Raw genomic sequence first — 23,261 nt, forward strand, 5'->3', positions numbered from 1 at the left:
CGTTATAGGCATCTTCTAAGAAATACAAATCACTTACTACTCAGAAAATAAATACCCATTAAATTATGAAAACACAACATTGGCTAAAATCTTGAAGCAAAGCTCAGTTTCATGATAATCATAATCAGAGGGATGTTTAAAGTTGGGAATTTTTTCCTTTTTCTGTTCCAAATTCCCAGCTCAATTCCCTCTGTTTAGAGCTAAAGAAATGTTTCCCTTCTCCTGAATGTTTCAGTCAACCACTGAAATAATCCCATTGGGGCACAAGAGCTTTAAATTTGAAAATATTTTCACTTAAAACCCTAGACTGATTCATTCATATTTATCAACGTTAAATACAAGTTAAATGCCTATGTTTTAAAAACTCACCTATACACTACTATGTTATTAATATCATTATATAGCAACTAAAGAATCCAGAAGACTTCAAACTTTCCATATGTCAAAATGCCACTAATAGATTTTTACAGAATGAGCAGTAAGTTTACTTTTAAAAAAAATTAAAAGAATCACCATTTAGTGCCTTGGCAGTGAGATGCTGATACTTAACAACTGCTGTAAAATGCATCAAACTTAAAAGGAACAAGAGATGGCCCCCACCTGCACCCAATCCCCAGTATCCACTAAGAATAGCGAAATAAGGGAAATTAACATATATATTTTATAACATTTGTAGAGGAAGGAACACTTAATTGTTTTACTTCCTTTGAATTAAAAAAATGCATATTCAGCATCCCTAAGCAGTTACTTAACTTATAGAGCGGCCACAATTGAGACCCTCTCTACAGCACTTAAAATGCCACACTTTATTAGCCTAGAGAAAAGAACAACCCCCTCCCCCTTTCCTGACCTTATTCTCCTAGGTATTGGCACCGCTGAGCCATACTCTTATACTACTTCAAAGAAAAACTCTTCAAAAATTAGAAACTTATTAAAATAACCAATAAAACTACAAGATCTTGAATATATCATTTATTGAGTGGTAGCTTACTGAGAGTTAATATATTGGTGAAATAATTTTGAAAAATTACTGTAAAAGAAATGATGATGAAAATCTTTGAGGGAAAAATTGGCACAATACAGGATTTATCTTAATTTATTTTTCACTGTTTGCAAAGTAGCCCATGTTCAGAGCTACACAGCTGCTTACACTGTACTAATTGAAGATCTGGGGGGAAGTATGTGAACATAACCACAAAATTTAACTAAGGATGAAGCTAGAATCAAAGATAAAGCAAATAAAAATGTTATGCATCAACTAAAAATGTAAACTGTTTATTTCTATGTACAATTGACTGAAATAAACAGACTTTATTCTAGCAATCTGAGAAAGAAACACCATGGGAAAAAACCTTGAGTATGTCAAGTACCATCTCCTGCAAAGACCAGAGATTACAGCAATTACATATGAACAATATTAAAATTCTTAGTGGTTTCCAATGCTAGATCAGTTACTACTGCAAATATCCTTTTAAAGAGATAAAGCTGCTACAGGATACATTTTACAATACTCAAATTTTGCTCAAGAAAATTTTAAACTTTTTTATTTCAATATGGAAGGCAATCAAATGTCTTTGTTATCAGATATTTTAAGTCATCTGTAATGCTTAGCATATTTCTTTTCATATTTCTTTCTTAGCATTTTTCTTCTTAGCATATTTGTCTGTTGATGAAACATAACCACCATGTGCAACCTTTCATTTAGCATTTGGTCCAGCTGAAATTTAAAGTAAGACTGCCCATGACCACCAAGTTAATTAAACATCTTGCTAATTTAAAAGTACAACTGTCACTGCAACAAAACCTACAAGTGTAGCCAGAACTACATGTATTTGTGTTACTACATGTAATTGTGCAATGTAGCTATTGCTAAATATAATTTGAACACAAGCATTTTTTTCAAAATTCTTTAGTAATAGTACATTAGAAGTATCTTACATTGTACAATTAGACTGTCAGCAAAGAATGCCTAATAACACACATGCAAGTAATCTTAGAGTTACATCTTTACAATTTATTCTATGATTATGCACATGTTTTAAAGTATTTTCATGGTATTTTACCAGATATTTCTCATAAATATTAATTTTAAAATCTAGGAAGCAATTCTTGAAGTTGTCTTCACATGTCCCTAAGAATGAGAGCTGCACTTCCAGCTTTTCCTCTTCCCAATATTCTCACCACCATATCTGAAAAAAACTCATCTTAAGCACAGTAGTTATATATTAGCTCACCGTTTAACAATCTAGAATAACCTTAAGTTTATTTCATAACATATAATCAAGCAACATACAGTAATTAAAGCACACTGAAAACAGCAGTTACTAGCTAATTAACATTACAGAAACACTTTCCTTAATGCTAGAAAAAGACAAAGATTATATAAAATACCGTAGCATGAGGAAGCGTTTGTGAACCTTTTTGTTTAAAACACTGAAAACTTCAGCTTAGGAATTTGAAGTTAAGCTATGTTTAATTTATGAATTAAAAATGTCAGTGCAGGTTATGTATGAATAGGTAAGCCATTTAGGGACTACCCTTGCACCACATGGTTAATGCAGGGCAAGGATCGTTCACATAAACCCTCATGTCCCTCAGGACAGCTCACCATCCACAAACATGTCCAACCTCTACATTATCCTTATTCATGCAGAGTTGAAGACATAATAGTCTCCCTATTCTCACAGCCATAGGAAGTATTTTGGCATCAGCACAGTACCTGAACTGCGGCTAGGGACAAGCAGCAAAGGCTAACTCAGGCTGTGAAAGTGACAGGTGCCCTGGGCTGGAGGTAGGGGATGGCTGCCAGACAACCTCTGTGCTCTTCTGAACGCACTGGTTTGCAATGCCAGTACAGCAGCAGACTTTGTCAGATAGTTATTTTCTGCTTTGCTATTAAATTACCACTTTAAAACAGTGACAATATTTTACCTCTACATGCTATTTTTAAACCCACCTTCCACTTCTTACATCTTATTTTATACCTGTCTGTATTGAGAGTAACACCTAAAAATGCTTATGAGGTAAAACTGGCTGCACACTCAGCTCTAGAAAGCAGTCTCTGTGGAGACCACACTTTGATATGAAAATATGCTCTGATATTTTTTCCCCATTATTTTTATCACACCATTATTTATCAGCTTCCATATATTCCTGTACGTTCTGATATATTTTTATGACATAACAGAATTTTTCAATGTCAGAAATTACTTTGTGTCATCTGCCACATTTTCTAAGCTTTCCACACACAGGTGTATTTTCTTTCACAATGACTAGATGGGCAAACACAAGGATTACAGCTACAAAGCAGTAGTTAAGTTAGTATCAAACAAGATCATAAACAAGATCATATGGCCTTCCATAAAGTCTGGTACACAACCACAGCTGATTTTGTGCTCACATACAGGCACAGAGCAGTGCACAGCCAAAAACATGGCCAACACCAAACTGACGGCAGACTGCCTTTCTCAGCAGTATTGCCTTTGTTTCCTAGTCACTATAAGATGGCAATTCTGTGCACACCCTTGCAGGGTTTCCTTACATTTTGAAATCCAACAGATGTGCTTATATAAAGGTACACTCAAATTCTCAAAATTTGCCCACAGGACAGAGCTGGCAGGAACAAGCCAAAGGCCATAGCTGCTCTACTTCACACCCCTGCTAATTCAAGTAGAAGAATCTGACAGAAGATACCTTAAGAGTTACATCCTATTTTAAAGTAACCTTATGGCTCCAAATGAGTTTGTTACAAAAATATAATTCACTGTTTCACTTTTCTCTTTTTGCAACAACCTTGATATAGAATACTGTATGTACTTTTAATGTAATGTAATGTTTGAACCTAAATTAGATCAGAGATTAAAATAAAAACCCAACTAAATCACATAACAGAATGAAAGCATTACTAATTCCTTTTGATATGGCAGGAAAACCTTATTTCAGCTCTTTTGAAAAAATGCTTAAGCTTCAAAAAGTTTAGAAGAAACACACAACAAATCAACAAGAGACTTTTCTGGTACCAAAGAAAGCGTACCAAAAAAAAGTTTGAAGAAAGCATAGCTATTGCAATGATATGAAAACAGCATGCATTTTGTTTTTCAGCCAGCCAATGTTAACTGAATGCTAATTTTTCAAACAATTTGTGTCTCTAAAAATTTTCTAATTTTTTTGAGATACTACTGCAGAAGAAGGAAACTTCCAAAAAGCTATAAAGCTGTTAAGTTTCCATTCTGACATTTATTTAATGGTACATACGCATATAAAATTTTTTTCTTTAAATAAATAGGTAGGCAGTATAGCTAAGAAAAAAATATGTTAGGTGAACAGAAGATGGATTACCCTTGACTAGACTTTCCATTTTGGTGAAAAAACAGAACTCTGATCACAGGCAAATTTCTCTGTGGTTTGCTGATTACTAACATTAGAAATGTTCTCTGAATCATTTAAATCATCTGTTTCTTTACAATGTGCTTTCAGTTACTTGTTTTCAATTTTCAATACAACACTGCTGATAATATTACAATATCCCTTCCTCCTAGGAGGGGCAGTTAGACCCTGTCTGCATTCCATAGGAACGCAGCCTTGCTCTCAGATGCAGCTCCATCTGCCCTTCTCCCCCACATAGCCAGCCCAGCTTACCCATCTACTCATTCCATCAAGACATGAAAACTGGTGGCATATAATACTGATTTATGAATACAAACTGAATCGAAAATTCAAACTGCATCTAAATACAGGTAGTATTTTCCCTTACCAAAGATTTCAAAAAGATTCCTTCTCAAAAATGCTGAGTATTTCAGCCTAGTTACACGGAAGTATTTCTACACAGTGCTTGTATAATACAGAATTAATGCACTTCCACATAAATACACATGTTCTGCAATGAAGACATTATTGTTCCAATGCAAAGTTTAAAATAGAAAAAAAAAGTAACTTCACAGTGATTTTTATGGGTGAGATTTGAAATTGCTTTGCGCTAACTTAGCAAATTTCAGCAAATTTAACATTTCAACTTAAAACAATTTTCCTATAGCTGCAGTGGTCCCAGAGATATCTTTCCAGTCAAAAAGCTTTTATTTCTCTGAGACTGTGAATGAATTATCATTTCTCATATTTTCACTGCTCTAATACAGTAAATTAACAATATTCTAGTAAATAGCACCAGTGATGTACAAAATCCTGTCAACCAACATCACCCTGCTGTTACACAGGAAGAAAACAAAAATGGGAAGGGGAAAAAAAAACCTCAAATCAGCAAACAACATGCAGAGACATTCTGGGAAAAAAAACCAACCCATAAACAGAAAGAATTGAAAGAAAAGCTTAAGTTGATGTTTTTAGCTGACAGAAGCAGCATTTCTCTGCAGCAGGGAGGGAATTTGGATATTCCTTATGGGACCCAGATGAACGGACACCTTGTATGACTGTAACATATGAGCTGGAAACGCTGGTGTTCTGCACCACGCTGTCCATGCAGTGGCAGCTGAGGGCACCTTCCAGGCAGGCAGTGCCTGTCAGCCCTGCGGGCTTCCCAGCATCACTCTTCCTGAGAATCCCATATTCCCTCTCCCAAATATGGCCCCGTGTGCTCACAATAGGAGGACAGCTGAAAACAAGGAAGTTGCCCAGCCTGTACAGCAAGGGGCAAGGGCACACAGGAAGGAAGAGCCTGTAGCCATCAGCTCATTCCCGAACTCAGGGAATCCAGACACATCCACCCGGCACCAGCGTGAGAAGCACACTGAACACATCCACACACCATTCAGATACATCGCTCCCCTGGACTCAAATGGTTCATTAACTGAACTTACTTAATTCACTGATCAGCAAGCCACACATTTCCATCTACAGCAAGACTAGGAAAAACTGCAAAATTCTTGCCCAAAGTGGTGGCTGGTTAGGAGAATCATTATTATGATGTATTTACCTTTAGAAGTATCTAGTCCATCTTATTATTCAACAACAATGCTCAAATGCAGTAATCAAAATACCTTAGCATGGCAACATTACACTAACTGAATACGAGGAAAATGAAAATTTAGTAACACCTAACACTTTTTTTAAAAATAGCGGGTCTCATTAAAAGCAAATTATTAAATAATTCTGAATGGTTTTATCTTCTCTTAGTAACTGAAACCATGCTGAGGTTAAGTGAGTGAGACAACTGAAAAGCTGAGCAGCCAATTGAGCTGGCAGTACCTTTGCTCTGCTAGGCCTATTCACACTGCACTTCCCAGCTCCAACAATGGCTAAAGCAAGTCAACAATGACACTGCAATACTTCTCCATAAGGAAAACATATACACACAGTGACACCCCCCTCCATCATTTATTTAAGAGTGCAACAGTATGCATTAATACCCAAAACCACTCACAGCGAACCCATACAGAGAGGGGGAAAAGTTATATTTAAACAAGTAAATGAGTGCTGTTATTTTATTTCAGCATGGGACAAATCAACTAGAAGGAAACAATTTATGTCCTCACAAGAAGAATGTGAATTTGTTAATGATCAATTAACTCATACACTAAATTATTCACTCTAAATGGCACAGTCACCTTAATGTGACTCTGCAAAAGTAATCAATAGAGAAGGGATGAAGATGTTGATTTTTGTTTTCTATAAATATATACTGATTAGTCAAGGTTCAGACCAAGCCATCTTTATTCACACTGAGCAGAACCTGACTGCAATTCATGGAATTTGAATCACACAGTATGACTAAATAGAAGAACTGCACCCTTGGAAAAAGTACAGAAGTACTTTAAAAGGTCACTTTTGTTCTCTCTCCCTACTTGCTTACATACACATTTTAGGAAAAATGACAACAGGATAAGAGCATGAATCAATAATTAGCCAGTTAGCAGCTTAGAATGATGCTGGAATAATAAAATGGAGGTATCTTAATAATGTGAATGTTGTTAATGGCTTATCAATTTAAAAATAATCATATTCGTATCAAAGCCACTGTATGCGAAGAGACTGTATGAGAACTGTATTTTTTAATTCTGTTTTTCATAGTCTTTAGCTTGCATTTATGTACTTTTAGTATACCATCCCCACAGGATTATTGCTGGAACAGTGCTGTAGTCATTATCTGACTGTAATCTACTTGTAACTTCATTTCTATCTGAATCTCTAACTTGTGTTATTCCTCAGAAGGGCAAGTTACTATGTGTAAAAGTGTGAAAGAATAGGAAAGTTGAATTTATATGCTCCTGTCTCAGGGCTTCAGGCCCAAAGAGGGAGCCTTTAATGCTCCAGGACTAGTATGCAGCCAGAGATTCTATCACAGATTCAGTGGACCCAATAAGTCCTGCACACAAATTAATATGGAGTTACAATGTAGTCATGTATTCCTTCCAAAAACAGAGCAAAGGAATACAAAAATCAGCAATAAGGTAGCTTAATTATAGCCTCATTTCTTCAGATGGGAACCATGCCTCAGCTGACTTCAAGTACATGGAAATTCTGAAGAGCTATTATGCCTTTCCTAAGGTTATGGGGAGCAAGACAGACCTACTGCATACTCAGCCAACATACAAAAAACTATATTAATTTCACCCACTTGGTTGAATTTTCCACAAAAATCACATTTTATTCAATACAATGTAATTTGAGAAGGGGACAGCATATTTTCCATAAATTTCTATAGCACTGAATATCTGTTTTAATACAAAGAAAACAACTTTAAGAAATCATAGCCAAGTCACATGCAAATTCTTCCCATTCACTTTGAAATGGGAAGACACGTAAATAAAAGAAAAATACAGCAATAACAGAGAAACAGAACATCATAGATTAGGTATTTCCAACAGAGAAAGCCACTCAGTAGGTATCTCTACAGTTATTAGTACAGTAGGGTTAGAACCAGAAAAACATGGCTTGCTTGTGGGTTTTATTTGAAAACAAAAACTATTCTGCTCATGTCAAAACGTGTTCATATGGAACAAAACATCTCCTGCAGTCCAGATCACTTCACTGCAAGGCTTTTTTCTCTGTTGCAATATCATCATGTGCCATTAATTTGCTACTTGGAAAAAAAAAAAAAAACAACAAAAAACAACCTGAAGCCTAACACATATTTTTATCTACTTGTTAAAAAAAGTATGAGAAAAGCTCTCCCTAATGGAGAAGGGAGGAGGAATGGAGGGGGTGGAAGACAAGAACAGGACACAAAAAACACCTTTTCCAAAGACTGTTCTAGGCAAAAGGGACATGTCATGTTAAACATTACTCAACAGCTGTATACAACCAGTAAACAAATTCAGCTCTATGAAAAAGGAACTACATCACCATTTAGTGGTTGCAATTTAGATTATTCTAGCGTGTAATACTTTAATTGTATAAAACAAAGCTGATGTCACAAACACAAAAGAACTTCTTGCAAACCAAGCACCACAAGTAATTTTTATGCTGCCACTGATGGCTGACAAGTGATGAGCACTTTGTTCGAATTCATATACTTATGCATCTAAGGCAACAGGTGGCTTATAAAAAGAACACACTAAGAGCTTTTTAACTCTTCATTATCAAAATTTTTATAATATGCCTTATCATAATGACTAAATCTCTACAAATAAAAGCTCAACATACTAACTACAAAGATGAACTATGGCTCAGGGAAAATTATCCATTATTTTGCTAAAAGCAGAATCTGAGGTAAGGTTCTGGATCCCACTGACTTGAGCTCTGCCTACATTCAATGTATTGTAATTGCACAGAGTACTCGATACTTAAACAGTACCTTGTGATATATAAATTAAAATCAGTTTAAGACAAAAAAACCCCATATATTTTGTATTTTCTTACTGTCTTTTCTGTACCCATCTCAAACAACAGCTGAATATTGTAGTACCCTTGGAAGGAAATTTCTGGAAGTGTATTCAAGTTCTTAAAACCAATTGAAAGTGATACATTTCAGTTGCTGCTTAATGTAGTTTTGGGCCAAGAGTGGCAGTACAGAAACAATGTGGGTTTTTTTCTAAATACTGCACAGTCCAGTGAACAGTTCTGCATTCTTTACACACACAGAGAGTTATTAAAAAAAAATAAAGCAGTTATGCTGCACAGAATTGAGGAACATACTTCATTTACATTTGCATTTAAGTGCAAAGGACTTCAAAGCAAAATAAAAGTCACCATAAACACAGAGATAATTCAGATTAAAAAAATAGAACTAAAATAAAATAACCTAGAGCGGTATTCACTGATTTTCTTACATTTTTCAAAAACTGGAAGGTAAGTTGAGAAGACAAAAATGCAATAAGAATACCAAAAAAATCTTTATATTCTGCCTTGTAATTAAACTATGAAATAATCATCTGCTTATGATTAAAACATTTTAGTGTTTGCTGGTTTGGACAGATTAAACTCACATACAACATACTAGACTTTTTCCTCTGTATAGCAGTTTCATCATGCCATCCCTAACAATTTAAAAATATGACATCAATATTTCTTATCTTGTATACCACACACAGAAATTTCTCTGGTGATGTACACTGGATTAATTTTTCTGCTTTTTGACACTTCAGAGAACCCAGAACTGAGTCTTAAACTTCCCAACTTTTAGATTCCCTCTGCTTCTTTCCTATTTTTTCTGAAAGCAATCAATCCCTCTCAGGTAGCATACATTCCTCCTTTTGCAACTCTTTCACACACTCGACTTCCATTCCTACTGCTACTTAGCTTTGAGACATTAATTTTTTACATCAAATTACCAAAGCTGGTGCATAAAAAATGTGTCTAAGAACTGTTATCCCAGTAACAGTCATCTAGTCTAGTACTGAAATGCAAACCTGTGGTCAAATATATTTTAAAACTTTAACTACTAAAGTGAGCTTGAGGTACAGAAGCTTCTGCCATCATCCATATCAGGAGAAAAACCTGTATGATGGAATGGGGAAATGAAAAAGGTAGACAGAAGGAAGAAAGGATGTTGTTTCATTTTGTAAAGGAAGTCTTTTCAACTAACTTTAAAAGAAAACAAGTTAGTTATGTATTAGATGAATATACAGAAATCTAATTACATATCTCAGGCTAAACACTGAGGTTCTGAAGAATCTTCTTGCTATTTTACCAACAACAGATGAAGCTTCACTTTAACTGCAAAACCTAAAATAAGAACCAAAAGTAGCATTTCTGAGGTATTTCACAAAAAACAAATAAATGTTTCGCTTGATATTTTGTTAATTGTCTCTAGGCATGGATGCTCCAGGGTATTGTTTGAGGCTAGAAATCCCAGCATCAAAACTAAAGCAACAGTTTACAAAGCAGCTCTTGCAACTACTGCTGATAAACATCCAGCATTTAAATCCAGCCCACTGCTAATTCTGTTTTCTGCAGAAGATAGCAGGACGAAAATTCATCTTGAAATACACTAAAAAAATTGCTGAGAGAAACTGAGTGGAGCAAATACAAGAGTGACAAGTTCCAAACAGAAAAAAAAACCAACAAAAAACAAACCATAAGAATTTCTGTTGAGATGCCATTGATAACTGACTAATACATAACTCCTTGTAAACCCAAGTATAAAAGCTAAACTTCATCTTCAGCCAAAGTGAAGCTGGACTTCATCAGGAGAGAAGAGAAAGTCTGGAAAGCATATTGAAAACATACTATCTTTGCTGAAGGTTCACCAAAAGAAGTCAGCAGATTTCCACATCAATACTTCAGCATTACAACAGCACAAAGGCACATCTGCAGCCAAACCCTGAATCTCAATAACATCTCAGCCTAAGTAACAGTCATAAGAAAGTCAGACTGCTTCAGACTCCAATGGACAACATGCAAAGTTTGAAAGAAAACATCCCTAAGTCTTGTAAACTTAAAAGAAAGAAAAAAAAAAAAAAAAAAAGGATGCAACTGGCATATTTTTATGGCTGCCTTTTTACAAACGTTTTTCATTTTACCAATCTCAGCTTAATGCTCCCTCAGCTAGAACAGCATGACTGTTTGCTGTATTACATATTAAATCTGATTAGAGAAATTACCTATTTTTAAGATAACCCAGCAAGAAGAATACAGTTATTTTTAAGACCCAAAACCCCTTTTAATACATGGTTTTGCAATCAGTTCCAACAGCACAGAAGATACTGGCAGCATATCCACGAGAAAAGGTGTCAGAGTATGGAGCTGTTTCAGCTTGCGGAAGACCGTCCTGTCCAGTGTGTAAGTCTGGCACAATGTATGACTTGAAAAAGGACAGACACCTATTTTTCTAAAAGTGGCATTCTTGCCGTTATAGAAACCTGGCTATTCCAATAAACAGCAATTCTGAAAGGAAACTGAACCAGAGGTTTTTCTGTTATTTTATTAAACAGTGTCATAAACTCTTGTAGGCAAAGATAAAGGAACTGACAACCCAAGGATCTCAGACAAATTTGCTGGATACAGAACAAAAAGGAAGTATATATTAATTAAGTCTTAAAACAGCGTATTTTAACTAACCCAGAAGCCTTGTTTAGTTTGTCTAGGATAAGTAACTTGCAGCCATAATAAGAAACCCAAAGGCAGGTCCCTCCTGGTCTTCACCTGCAGTAGTTACTCCACTGTTCAGTACACAGCAACCAGATATGTAAACTGCTCCTTGTCTATTTTAATACTGAAGTGACATAAGCATCAGAAATTATCACCTCAGCTCACCTGGTATTGACTCACCTGCACATTCACCTCCGAAGCAGCAACAGCCAACTCCTACAGCCATTTACAAACCCAGGGCAGCCCACGTACTCAGCTGTGTTAGGAAGCATCTACAATTCAACTGAGAAACAGAAGTGCTTCCTGGAACCTCTCTAATTTAAAGTTTTCCTTAAAACTCTGCATTAAACAAACAAAAAAACCCTACTTTCTCAAAAGCAACTTTCTGAAAGGGATGCTATAATATTCTCAGTTTATAGACTACTCACCTTTCTGATACAATCATGCAGCTAATTAACGTGAAAACACTCAGCCACTTATCTTTTTGCAAAAAACTGTTACTTTACCTTTTCTGAGATAGCCTTCCTCTGACCAAAGGAAAACAGGCTTTCACACTTCATATTAGAAAAACAAAACAAATCCATCTACACTACATTTCCCTTCAAGCTTTCAAGAAAGTCCATGAAACAGCAAATAAAAAATTATTAATAAACTATCACTGTTTTTAAAAAGTCAGAATACTCTACACCATCAGCAAAGACACCCACTCAAACAGGTACACATGTATTTCAGAAACAGTCACCTGAACACCCCAACTCTATCACACATTGACAATTCCTTTGAAGTATTACAGAGAAAAAACTCATCTGCATTGCCTAAATAGCAATTACACCCTGCCAAATCACACACACAGAACTATAATAAAAGTAGTTGTAGGTCAAATAATAGCAATGACTCAGTAAAGACAGCCTGCCTGGTCTTTATTCTCAGGGGAGGGAGGGTTTACTGGTCAAGTACTTTATGACTCACAGTACAGTATATTAGAAATTTTCTATGTATTCTTTAGAATTGAGAGATTGCCCTTGTAGCTCAGTAGGTAGCTCTCCTGTTTCTGGCCTACGAGGTCATAGCTTTAAGTCCCTGCTGAGGAAACTTAACAAGTTCTATCTATAAATAGAATGGCATTAGATGCTGCTACTCTAGCAAGGGTGGTGGCCTTTAGACAGGAAATTTTATGTTTTCATCTGTTCTGATACAAAAAAGAAACTGGACATAAAGAGGCACAGGATATTATGCTAAAGATGAATGACAAAGTGGGTTCCAAAATCCACTGCCACTTCAATTAGCATGATACTAACAAATCTAGCATTATCAAACTATGATAAAGGCTAGACAAGAATGCAAGAACAGTAATTTTCCTTCTCAATGAGAATAAGCAATTAAACAAAATTACAGACTTTACAATATTTGAGACTGAAACCAGTAGGTACTATACAATCAAAATTCAATTTGTGACATCAAGAGGCAACCTTGACATAAAACTAATTTTGGACTGTTTGATTAATAACAATGTTTGAACATTCATAGCTCTCCCTATCTGAAGAAGTATTTCCTTGAGATACATTTATTTAATTATCACAGATTAATATGATACGTACAAATTTTTGCTCCTAATATCCATATATTTGGGGAGGCTCATTCAGGTCTCAGAACAACTACTTGTGAGAAATTTGAGAATGAAACCTATTTTAACACTTACCTGAGTTTATTTGTGCTTTAAACTGTAACTACGTGGCCCTAGAGGAATATGGATTAAGCTCAGGTATCAGTTTCATTTAGTCTGGCAACGTAATTCACTGTTCAATAGACAAAGGCTACTACACTACAGTGATGACAATTTTCCAGCACCCATTCCACAATCTGCACCCACGTGCCCAGGAAAACAAATTCATTCCTCTGTTGGAGACAAAGCTGCAAACAGAATACTGCAAACAGCTCCGAGGTACAAACCTACAAATTTTGTTCATGTACACACATCAAAAGAAAAAAACCCACCAGCAATAAAACAGGAGATTTGGGTGATTTTATAATGGGATTTCCTGCATCTCAAACACACTAACATTATGTTCAAGGATGAGAACAGATCTTGCAATGTTCTTCTGCAATTTTTCAGCATACAAGGTTATTGCCCTTCCTGTAATTATCTTCTTGCCTAAGTGAAAAATCTGATTAGTTAAGTTTTCCACAGCTGGCCAAATTAAGCTAGTTGATCCTGCACTGGCTCTGATCTATCAAACAGGATGCTGGTGCACAAAATGTCTCCCTCCCTCTTGCAGGTGTAGGTTTCAAAGTAGTAGTACTTGAAACTGCATGAGAGAAGATTCACAAGAATCCCACGCTGGTCCTTTAATCCCACTGTCAGCATTTTGGACAATAATGTACTAGTATCCAAAGCACATACATACAAGGCTCTTTTCTACTCTTCAGATCCTTCTACAAACAACTGCTTTTAATCATCAGCCTTCATCATAAGAGTAAGCACATACAAATGACAAGAGCCACTGTGATGCTTGCTCTGGCTCATAATCTACTTCAATTTCATCTACATCCACTGCCTAGGCTGCTGGGTGCTGCACTAACAAAACAATCGAATGGTTACTTCTCAAGAAGCTTCTTTGAGCAGATAGCTGTCTGTACAAGCATTTCTTCTCTCTACCAACATTATTTCTGAGCAAAAAGTCTGCTGTGCTTCCATCCTTGGATCCAGCGAGAAAAATCCAACAGCATTGGACAGCACTAGCTCTCCAAGATGGCTTGAAGCTAGTACATGACACTAAAGACAACTCCATCTGTTTCCCTCCAAGAAATCTCGTGTCAAGGCAGTACTTCTTTGGAGTAAGTCTTCCATGACTCATTGTCTCTTCAAATCCCTTTTCTATCAGGCATTTTGTGGGGGTTTTTTGCCTCAAATTGAATACTGCATCCAAATAAAAAAAAAAAAAGAAAGAGTTTATTCAAACATGCTTCCTTTTATTTCACATTACAAAGGGGGGTAAAGCCTTGTATGCATATGGAATTCCCTCTAGAATGTTGTTTGCCTCAGAGCTTAACTTCACCTGCCTTGAGAAGGAACTGGCCCCAGACTTGCTCACTACCACAGAATGTGGTACAGCACCAAGAGGGTTGCAAAGGCCTGATGAGATGCAGCCAGGAATCATTCACTACATGTGCATTCTGTTTCTGCCTGCAGGTACAAAACTGCTGCTGCAGGGAGGAGATCTACATGAATAAAATCTCCAAAGTAAAACACAGCTAAGCAACCTCTGAAAAATCCTCCTCTCCTGCAACAAAAGCATTTTTCTTAATGAGGAAAAACTAATGATAAGCAAATTTTTATGTATCTCCATAAATATTAATCGCCTCCCTTCTCTTCCAAGGCAGTGGGCATAGTACTGGAATGTGGAGAAGTAAAATTCAAAGACAGGTAACACATGGCCTAAGACAATTACTCCTAGTTTGTTTTTTTTCTGTGACCTGACATTCTGAAACCGCAACCTGCAATGCAAAAACAGTCTTGCAAATACAAAATTATTTCACTTTTGGTGATGATTTTTCTGATAGGAGCACAGGAACGCCATATTCATAACTCTGCGATCAGAAAAATCTCCTATGCAAAGCCTTTTCTCAAAATCAATACACCATACTATATTCAACCAAAAAAAACCCCAAACAAACATACAAACAAAAAACCCACAAGCATTAGACTAATACACAGACATAACTGTCAGTCAATTTGGAAAGCTTTCACAATTTCTGGATTTAATATGGAGAAGTTACTGAAAGCCAACTGAAAGTTCAGCTGAACTACGAGCTATTTCAAGTGTTTTATTAAACATTAATTCAGTTGCTCTAACAATAAATAAGAAGAGAAAAATTCAGTAGGAACTATCATATAACTCAATAGCACACAACAATACAACTTGATTGTGTAACACTAACAAGTTTGATATGTGCAGACATTTTTAACTTTGGTAGCTAAGCAGTGAAAGGTTTGTATTTGTAAGCAGGCAAACCTTTTTTAGCAGGTGTCAATTACACTTAGTAATATAAAACAAAATCAAAGCATCTTCAAAAAATGGAACCAAAATATGTCAAAGACAACACTAATTTTTTTTAAGACATATGTTTACATCATTTCAAGGTGAGTTTTGACACTATAAAGATGAAAAAGGAGCTTCAGATATTAGAAGTGACAGAGCCAAGCTACAGCTGCATAAATTGAGCCACTGTGATTCCCAAAGCCCAGAACACACATGCTGGAAAGATGAGATGTAAGTCATACTTTGTTCACTGAAATGTTAGTGCAGTGGAGTGTGGCTAAGTGATATCCTCACATGCCTCCTCTCAGCAGCAGTCAGATTCCAGGAGCAGCAATCAGCACGTATGGCTTCTTGTTAGAACATGGGGAAAAAACGCATCATGCCTCAAGTATATAAAAGCTACAGATAATTTGCATCTTTATATAGAAAATACACACGTTTTTACAGGAAGTCAAAAAAATAAGTGAAAAAAGAGGATGTATCTTACTCAGTTAAATAACTTTTTCATCACTTTGATTTTTGTGGGCAAATCAAAACACTGGCAGTATTACTAAAAGTTACCATTAACCTTCATGATGGTAAAAAAATAAAGTCAACTTGATTTTAAACGCTGAGCAAAAATCAGCAAAAATATTGTCAAACTCAGTTTTGATTAGTGCTTTTTTTCAAGTAAGAATAGACTACGCTCAATTGACATGATCCATAGCTATGGAAGCTTTAAATAATGACAAATAGCTTTAGAAGTTACCTAAAACCCCGAAGGAGGCAGAACCAGGGGGTGGACTAAACATTTCCATTTTTAACAAATGTAAAACTGGAGTAAAAGCAATTAAAGCTCTCTAGGAACCCATTCGCGTTGGTCACAACAGTCACTTCCGTAAGACCCCAGGGGATGTTTACCTAGCTTCATAGTTCTTTCACTCCTACCACAAAGAACAAGATTTCACGGATTATCACTTACCAAACTCCCCATCCTGCTGCTAAAAGGCAGCTGGAGCTCCTCTGCTGTGAAGTCAGAGCACTTCCAGAGGAGTAAAGCAGGAGCTTCCCAGCCCTACCTGCCTGCACTCCTCCAGCACTAATTCACCGCAGGCAGCTCACACGATCCTCTGCAAAACTGGCACACCAGTGGATTGCACAGGTGAGCTCTCGGATTTTTCCACAAAACCCAATGTTGCCTCCCCTACTTTAAACATTGGGCATCCAACCCTGATGGTTTTTTTAATAATTGAAAAGGAGCATTTGATAGCAAAGTACTTTTACAGACAAGCTTCCTCCCAAGTCCTGTACCTTTGAAGAGAAAGACTGGATTTCATTAAAGAAACTAAAAGTAAGAGAAAAATGTGGAACTTATTTTCTAGAAAACTAGGACTGCAGAATATCAGTGGGAAGAGAAATTCAAAAACATGAAGAGGCTGTTTAACATCCAGTACGTTCAAAAACTTGACAGAGATATAGCAGGGAGGGACTAAATAATGATATCTACCATTTTCCTCACTGAAGTATTGTTTAAGCATAATTTGTAAATTTACATTTGTAACTAAGTTGCCATTTACAGTTCACCATACAAAGAAAATAATTTGCTACAAGCTTGCGACCAATCTGCCATAAAAGTTGAAAGGTGGCTAAAACCATTAAACTGGGGAAGAAACATTATGATGACCTTCAAACAGCCTGCTTTCTGTCAGCACAAAAAACACTGCTGGCTCAGTTAAAACTGCAGTACACCTGAAACATGGAGAACAGAACTGTCAGAAATGTTTCAAATTAAACTGCGAATATTGGAAGATGAACAAAGCTGAAAGTACCTTACCATGGGACTGCAAACACCACTATCCAGGACAGTCAACCATTTCAAAATTAAATCCCCATTCACTCAGTCAGTAAGTAAACAAGTATATCTGTCTGAGGTTTTCATAACTAGGTGTGACCAAAACTAAATTACACCCCTACCCCTAAGAAACTAGGATAAAATCTGAAATTTTTCTTTTAAAGTGTATAGAGACCAACTGGTTTAGTAAAAATATCAGTATATCATTTTCAGTTTGTGTAGTTTTATAAAAAAAAAAATCTATAGAAAGTATCAAAACACAAGAGTGGATTGCTCTATTTTGCAAGGGAAAACTTAATTGTCTTGTTTGCTGAGCTAAGACAATCTACTTCATACTGTCACTAACCATGTATCATTTATAAAAATACAGCAGTGCTCAACAAAAACTTGACTCTCCTTTTACTTCTCCTGTTACCCTACCACGTGTGGTTGCCATGTATTGCCTGTTTCTTTGCATATATTGAAATATACCTTAAGCACATAAGCAATGTTTTTATTGATTTAATGGAAACCATATATCTCAGGAAAATTCTAACAAGGATATAGAAATTTGAAGATTGAAAATACACAGCCATTTGAAGATGGGGGTATTGTCTCCTTTTAAATGAAGGAAAGAAAGTAGAGAATTAGCCAGCCAGGTGGAAACAGATAGCATTCTCCTCAGCTTTATGCCATGTAAGAGCTCACCTGTGTACCTTGTGGTCAGGCAACAAGCCTTCTCCAAAAAACATCTCAGAACACAAAGAGGTAACAGCAGTGTATTGTTATAGCAGCTAAAAAACCCACAAATAAACCTTCTGTCCTAAAGAGAATGCAGTTTAACACATCCTCAATAAATAAAGAAAAAACGATTAAGCCTTTCAGCCTACAACTATGAAATACCTACCCAAAGTTTGTCCCATCAAACTCAACTCGATTCCTATCAAGCCATTTTTTTACCTATTGTTACCTTAATCAATATAACTTGGTTAATTCTCAAACTGCTTTCTGCAAAATTACCAGCTGAACCAAGCTAAGTCAAAACTTAACAAACCTTTCTTCAATATTACACTCAGGCATGCAGAGCTAGAATTCTACAGCACAAATCCACAATGACCTGCTTCTGACTTCACGCCTGGTATCCATAAAACAAAAAAGACCAATTCTCTGAAGGACTCTGCTTCCCATGCTGGCCATTACCACAGGAAATAGTGCATATCACAACAGCATAAAGACAGAGAGCAACACTTTCAGTGCTTAAAGGTGAAAATGTGTTCCAGATCAAGATAAAATGAGAACAAATATTGAATTTTTCATGCTTTGAAAATGCACAATATCCAGATCACTTCCTGTTACAGCTCCTCTTACCATTTTAACATTCTTCTCTTCATCTTTAACACCACCTTCTTTCCAGCTTGCTGGCATATAAGTCTCACCCTCCAGTCCCCTGCCTATTGCCCTTGAACAGGAGCAGCCTGCCTGAGTTCTTCTTCAACCACTTTCTACCGTGACTCCAGAGATTCAGTGTTCAGTGTCCACCCACCAGGCTGAAACTGACTGTTGGTTTCAGGGCACTGGTTCCCAAAGATACACAGTTCATCAGGAACTTGGACCAAACCCTGTTTACTTTTTTGGTAAAAGTCAACAACGAAACTTCATTCTCTCAGGATCTGCAAAGTTTAAGGATTTACAAAAGCAGAAGATTTCTACTTCCTTTTCTGCCTTTTATTAACATATTCCATTCCTCCTTCTTCATGAAATTAAACAAATAAACTTCCATGTATTGCTGGCAAAAGAAAATACAAATCATTACTGCAGATTTCCAAAAACCCAGTTTCTTATTAATTCTTCAGTACGAGACTAATGAAGAAAGGTGTACCTGTTAGATAGCAGAGGATGAGGATTGTCTTGGCTGGAAAAACCCAAGACCTGATGGCTTTGAATTTAATGGTAGAAGTTAAATTGTAATGAATATTTGCTCCACAGTTATTACAGTACAACAATTCTGTTCTTAAGCTAGAGAAAACAGGTAAGTAAGTTTACATACGCATCAGATGAAAGATCCCATCACAGGCGTTAATGTGAGACAAGAAGGAATTTCCTAAGCCTTGTCCAGTGTGGGCTCCTTTCACAAGGCCAGCAATATCCACCACATTCAAAAATGCTGGAATTTTGCTGAAATATAAAAGTTGGAAGTTTCATTACTAAAGCGTATTAGCCGAAGTTTTTGGCACAGAAGTAAATTCAGAACATGAAAATCCAACAATTCTTTTCTGGAACAAGTTACACATCACAGTATGGAATGCATAAGACAAAATTCCCCCCATCCAATGTAAAACATCCATTCTCTAAGTTCTCTGCAAATATTTATGTAAAATTAAGTAAACTAGTTTTGAAGTGTGGAATCATAAAGACAACTATACAATAATCAAGCAGGCCTGGAAGACTGAGGCATAAATATGTCGTGTAATGCACAGTTTTCTCAGGACCAAAGGGATAAGACAGAAAAGCCCACTGCACTCTGCTATTGCATGCCTCCAGGGTTACAATTTAGTTCAGTAGGTTATGTAACCTTCTCAGAACAGCACTTTTTTTTTTTTAATACAGTGCTGATTAAAATCAGCAGTGATCAGGGTTATGTAAACAATTTGGAAAAAAAAAGCAGGTAAATTAAGGTGGTATAATATAAACAGCTGTGATGTTTTCCACCATAGCGAACAGCAAAGGGTTAAGCAGACATTCACATGACATTTTATACAGCACTAACAGTATAAGTATCAAGTCAAAATTAGCTGACAAAAACAGAAAAAAGCTTTTAAAGTTATGGGAAATTTATAAACTGCAAACCTTCTATCCTCCACAAATTCCCAACTTGTTAAAAAATGAACAAATAACTTAATGGGCATTAAACTTTTCATGTATACTCTAAACCAATTACTTCTCAAAATCCAGCTGAGTCAGGAAGAAACCCAAAGAAACCACTAGAACTTTGTGATAAGGTGTTGACTAAAAGCACCTTCATATGCACTATGCAAATAACATCAACATCATGGACAGTGGCAGACAGAACCACACTGAAATGCTGCAAATCCCTCACTTGCGAACAGCCAGAAACTGCCCACCACCATCTCAAGATCTCCAGCTTGATGGCTCCAAAATAAATAGCTGGAAGAGTAGTTCATTCCCATCAAACACTTCGTCACCATTATATTTCATTAAGACCACGCCAGGGCTAATACAGCAGCTCACTATTTTACTGGCAGTAAGTACAGCAGCAAACAGCCAAACCCACAGCTTTCACACCCCCACGGAGAGGGGTGTGACCACCCTGAAGCCGACATGAGCTATGCAGTGCTGCCCACAGAGAGAAACAACCACAAAGGTGAGAATGAAGGTATGACCTAGGCAGTATTACACTTCTGAAATCTTTTTTGTCCACAGCCCAAACTGAGCTTTATTTTCATTAGTATGACCACTTGCTGATAAATAGGTTTTTTTCAAATACTGAAATATTTGACAACATGACTGCTGTCAAATCTGTAACTCCAACAGCAGGAAAATCACCCTTCTCACCACAGTACCTGGTTATGGCAGCTAGAGCTCAGAGAGAAAAAAATGTAGTTACAGAAATCTATGGATCATTGTCCCTGCTCTGAGCAACTGACTTAGGTAGAACAAAATATTCCAACTTTTTTTCCTTTGGTGCTACCCCACTTCTATTTGACCGCAAATAAATCAGCAGATGTGCTTCCTCACTTCAAATCAACTCTCTGATTTGGGGAGAGATGATTCACTAGAATCTGTTTGATTTTATCAATTATTTCTGGAAGACTGGTGACCTAAAGGTTTTGTTTTCAATCTTGCTCTAATGCTTCCAAAGAAAAATTATTTCTTTCAAGTAAAATAATGTCACAATACAAGATCTGGACTAAATCCTTCTGTTTGTGAAGATGAAGTTCAAAGTATCACTAAACCTGTCCAGTTTAATAAACTAGGAACTTAATGATTATGTAATTAATTTCATGTAATTAATATTTTTGTGATGTACTTAGAAAGAAGCAATTATGTAACACAATACAGTATGTTACTTAAATTCAGGTAACACAATAGTGACTTTAAGATTCACTAGGCCCACAAAAAGAAGGGCCCATCCTTGGGAAGACAGATATTGTGTGCTGCAAGTTTATGCTGTGGAATGCAGTCAAAATAACGGGAATATAAGTACACTCCGAAGCAAAGCAATTTTGCACATTTCACATTTTTGTCCCACTATGTTTTTTTAACTACTAGTACATAAACATAGAAGAAACCCTTATTTAAGACACTACCAAGAGTAATTCTCATTCTGAAAACAGAAGCCAGTAAATATTAATGCATTAACCCAGTAACTCCTTTTGCATGATACAAACAGAACTTAACACGCTTCAGAAGAAACGTGGGGCAACTTCTCAGTCCTTGCTTTTTGCCTCATAACTACTCACTCAGAAGCAAGACAGAAAAATGCCACTCTTTAAAGCACTTCTCCATTGTCATTTTAAACTGTTTTAAGGAAAACAAGGGCAGTGTAAGAAACATGCTCCCCTCTCACCCTTCTGGTAGGATTAAGCTCCTGGCTAGCCATCAGAACAATTCACACTTTCACTACAAAGATGCCACATTAGAGCAAGGCAGATACCTTCATATGCAGATGGCCACTATCACCAGAATCAAGCTCATTTGCTGCACAATGGAAAGAAAACCCCAGCACATTTCTTTCACATTTAAGTAATACAAGCAAGAGACCTTTGAAGTGTGTGGGTTCCCAGGGGCTTTCTCACCTTCACTTTGGGTACCACAAAGCTCACATTCCAAGCAAATTAAAACTATCCCCACGACAGACACCTTCCGGGGTCTAAATCTCTGTTTCACGGCAGAAAGATGAATACACAGAAAAGCAGAAAAAGGCACAAGCTAGGCACACTTGCCTGTACGCTGAAGGACAACGAGTAAACATCATGAAACTAAATAAACTGAAAACACTGCAGAGAATGGAGGGAAAGTACTGTGCATCTTGAATAAGGTTTATTGAACACTTAACTGTATTTTGCTTTTTTTTCTCCTCCTCTAAACTAATTAATTTCCATTTCTTAAGATTCGTTAGTCAGCATTAGCATAATGTCACTGAGTCTCAAATGATCATCAGGAACAGGTGGCATCAACTGATCATTTGTACAAATCAGTGCAACACCGATCTACCATAAAGCACGTCACAAGGATTTATAATATGAAACAGAACACCAAATCCAGAAGTAGCTCTGTATTTTAACCATATATATAAAATCCTTGAGCAGGGATTTTTTTACCTCACTTTGAAAACCATTAGCATTAAGTTTGTGTTAGTGTACCACCTTCACTGTATGAGCAACCCTGCAGTAAAGAGCACAAGACTCACTGGGCCAGACAAAATACAGTTTTGCAGTCCAGTGGTTAGGGCATTTTCAGGGATAAGAGGCTTATGCACCTGTAGGGTGACATATTTTGCAGAAAAGAGAAATCCTTCTTCCTTTCTGAAAATTCATACAACTTAAGAGTCATCTGTTACCATTCACAAATGACATGAAGCAAAACCAGCAACACAGAAAGAGAACATGTATATTGTGACAAACTCTTTGAGAGCCATTCAAATCTCAGTCTGTCCTCACTGCTATTTTTGGCTCATTTCCAAACAGAACAGTTTGGAACTCCCTCTTCCAGGAGAGTGTACTCCCAATTACAGCTCCTGCAATCAATCCTGTACGCAGTTTTGACCAATGTAAGCAGAACCCCTCACTGAAGGAGTGAGCTAAAGGAGTCTGGTTCCAAAGAACTAGGTACTGCAGATAAACCCTGGTCATTTCTATGCAAGAATGATTTCATTAATAGCATTTTATCTATAGTACTGACAAACAAGC

The 23,261-nt window shown here is 36.6% G+C and overlaps 1 protein-coding gene across 1 annotated transcript in view; it reads right to left on the reverse strand.

Moving 5' to 3' along the window:
• The window catches only part of OLA1 (Obg like ATPase 1), a 94,849-nt gene that overhangs the window by 64,258 nt on the left and 7,330 nt on the right, over nucleotides 1–23,261 (reverse strand). Inside the window, exon 4 of the mRNA XM_005519809.3 lies at nucleotides 19,379–19,506. Within this exon, the coding sequence (XP_005519866.1) occupies nucleotides 19,379–19,506 (128 nt within the window). The remainder of the gene's footprint in view (nucleotides 1–19,378; nucleotides 19,507–23,261) is intronic.

This window comes from Pseudopodoces humilis, chromosome 8 (genome assembly GCF_049639895.1).
Source record: "Pseudopodoces humilis isolate 2021_Gansu_Grassland_sample_001 chromosome 8, ASM4963989v1, whole genome shotgun sequence".
NCBI lineage: Eukaryota > Metazoa > Chordata > Aves > Passeriformes > Paridae > Pseudopodoces > Pseudopodoces humilis.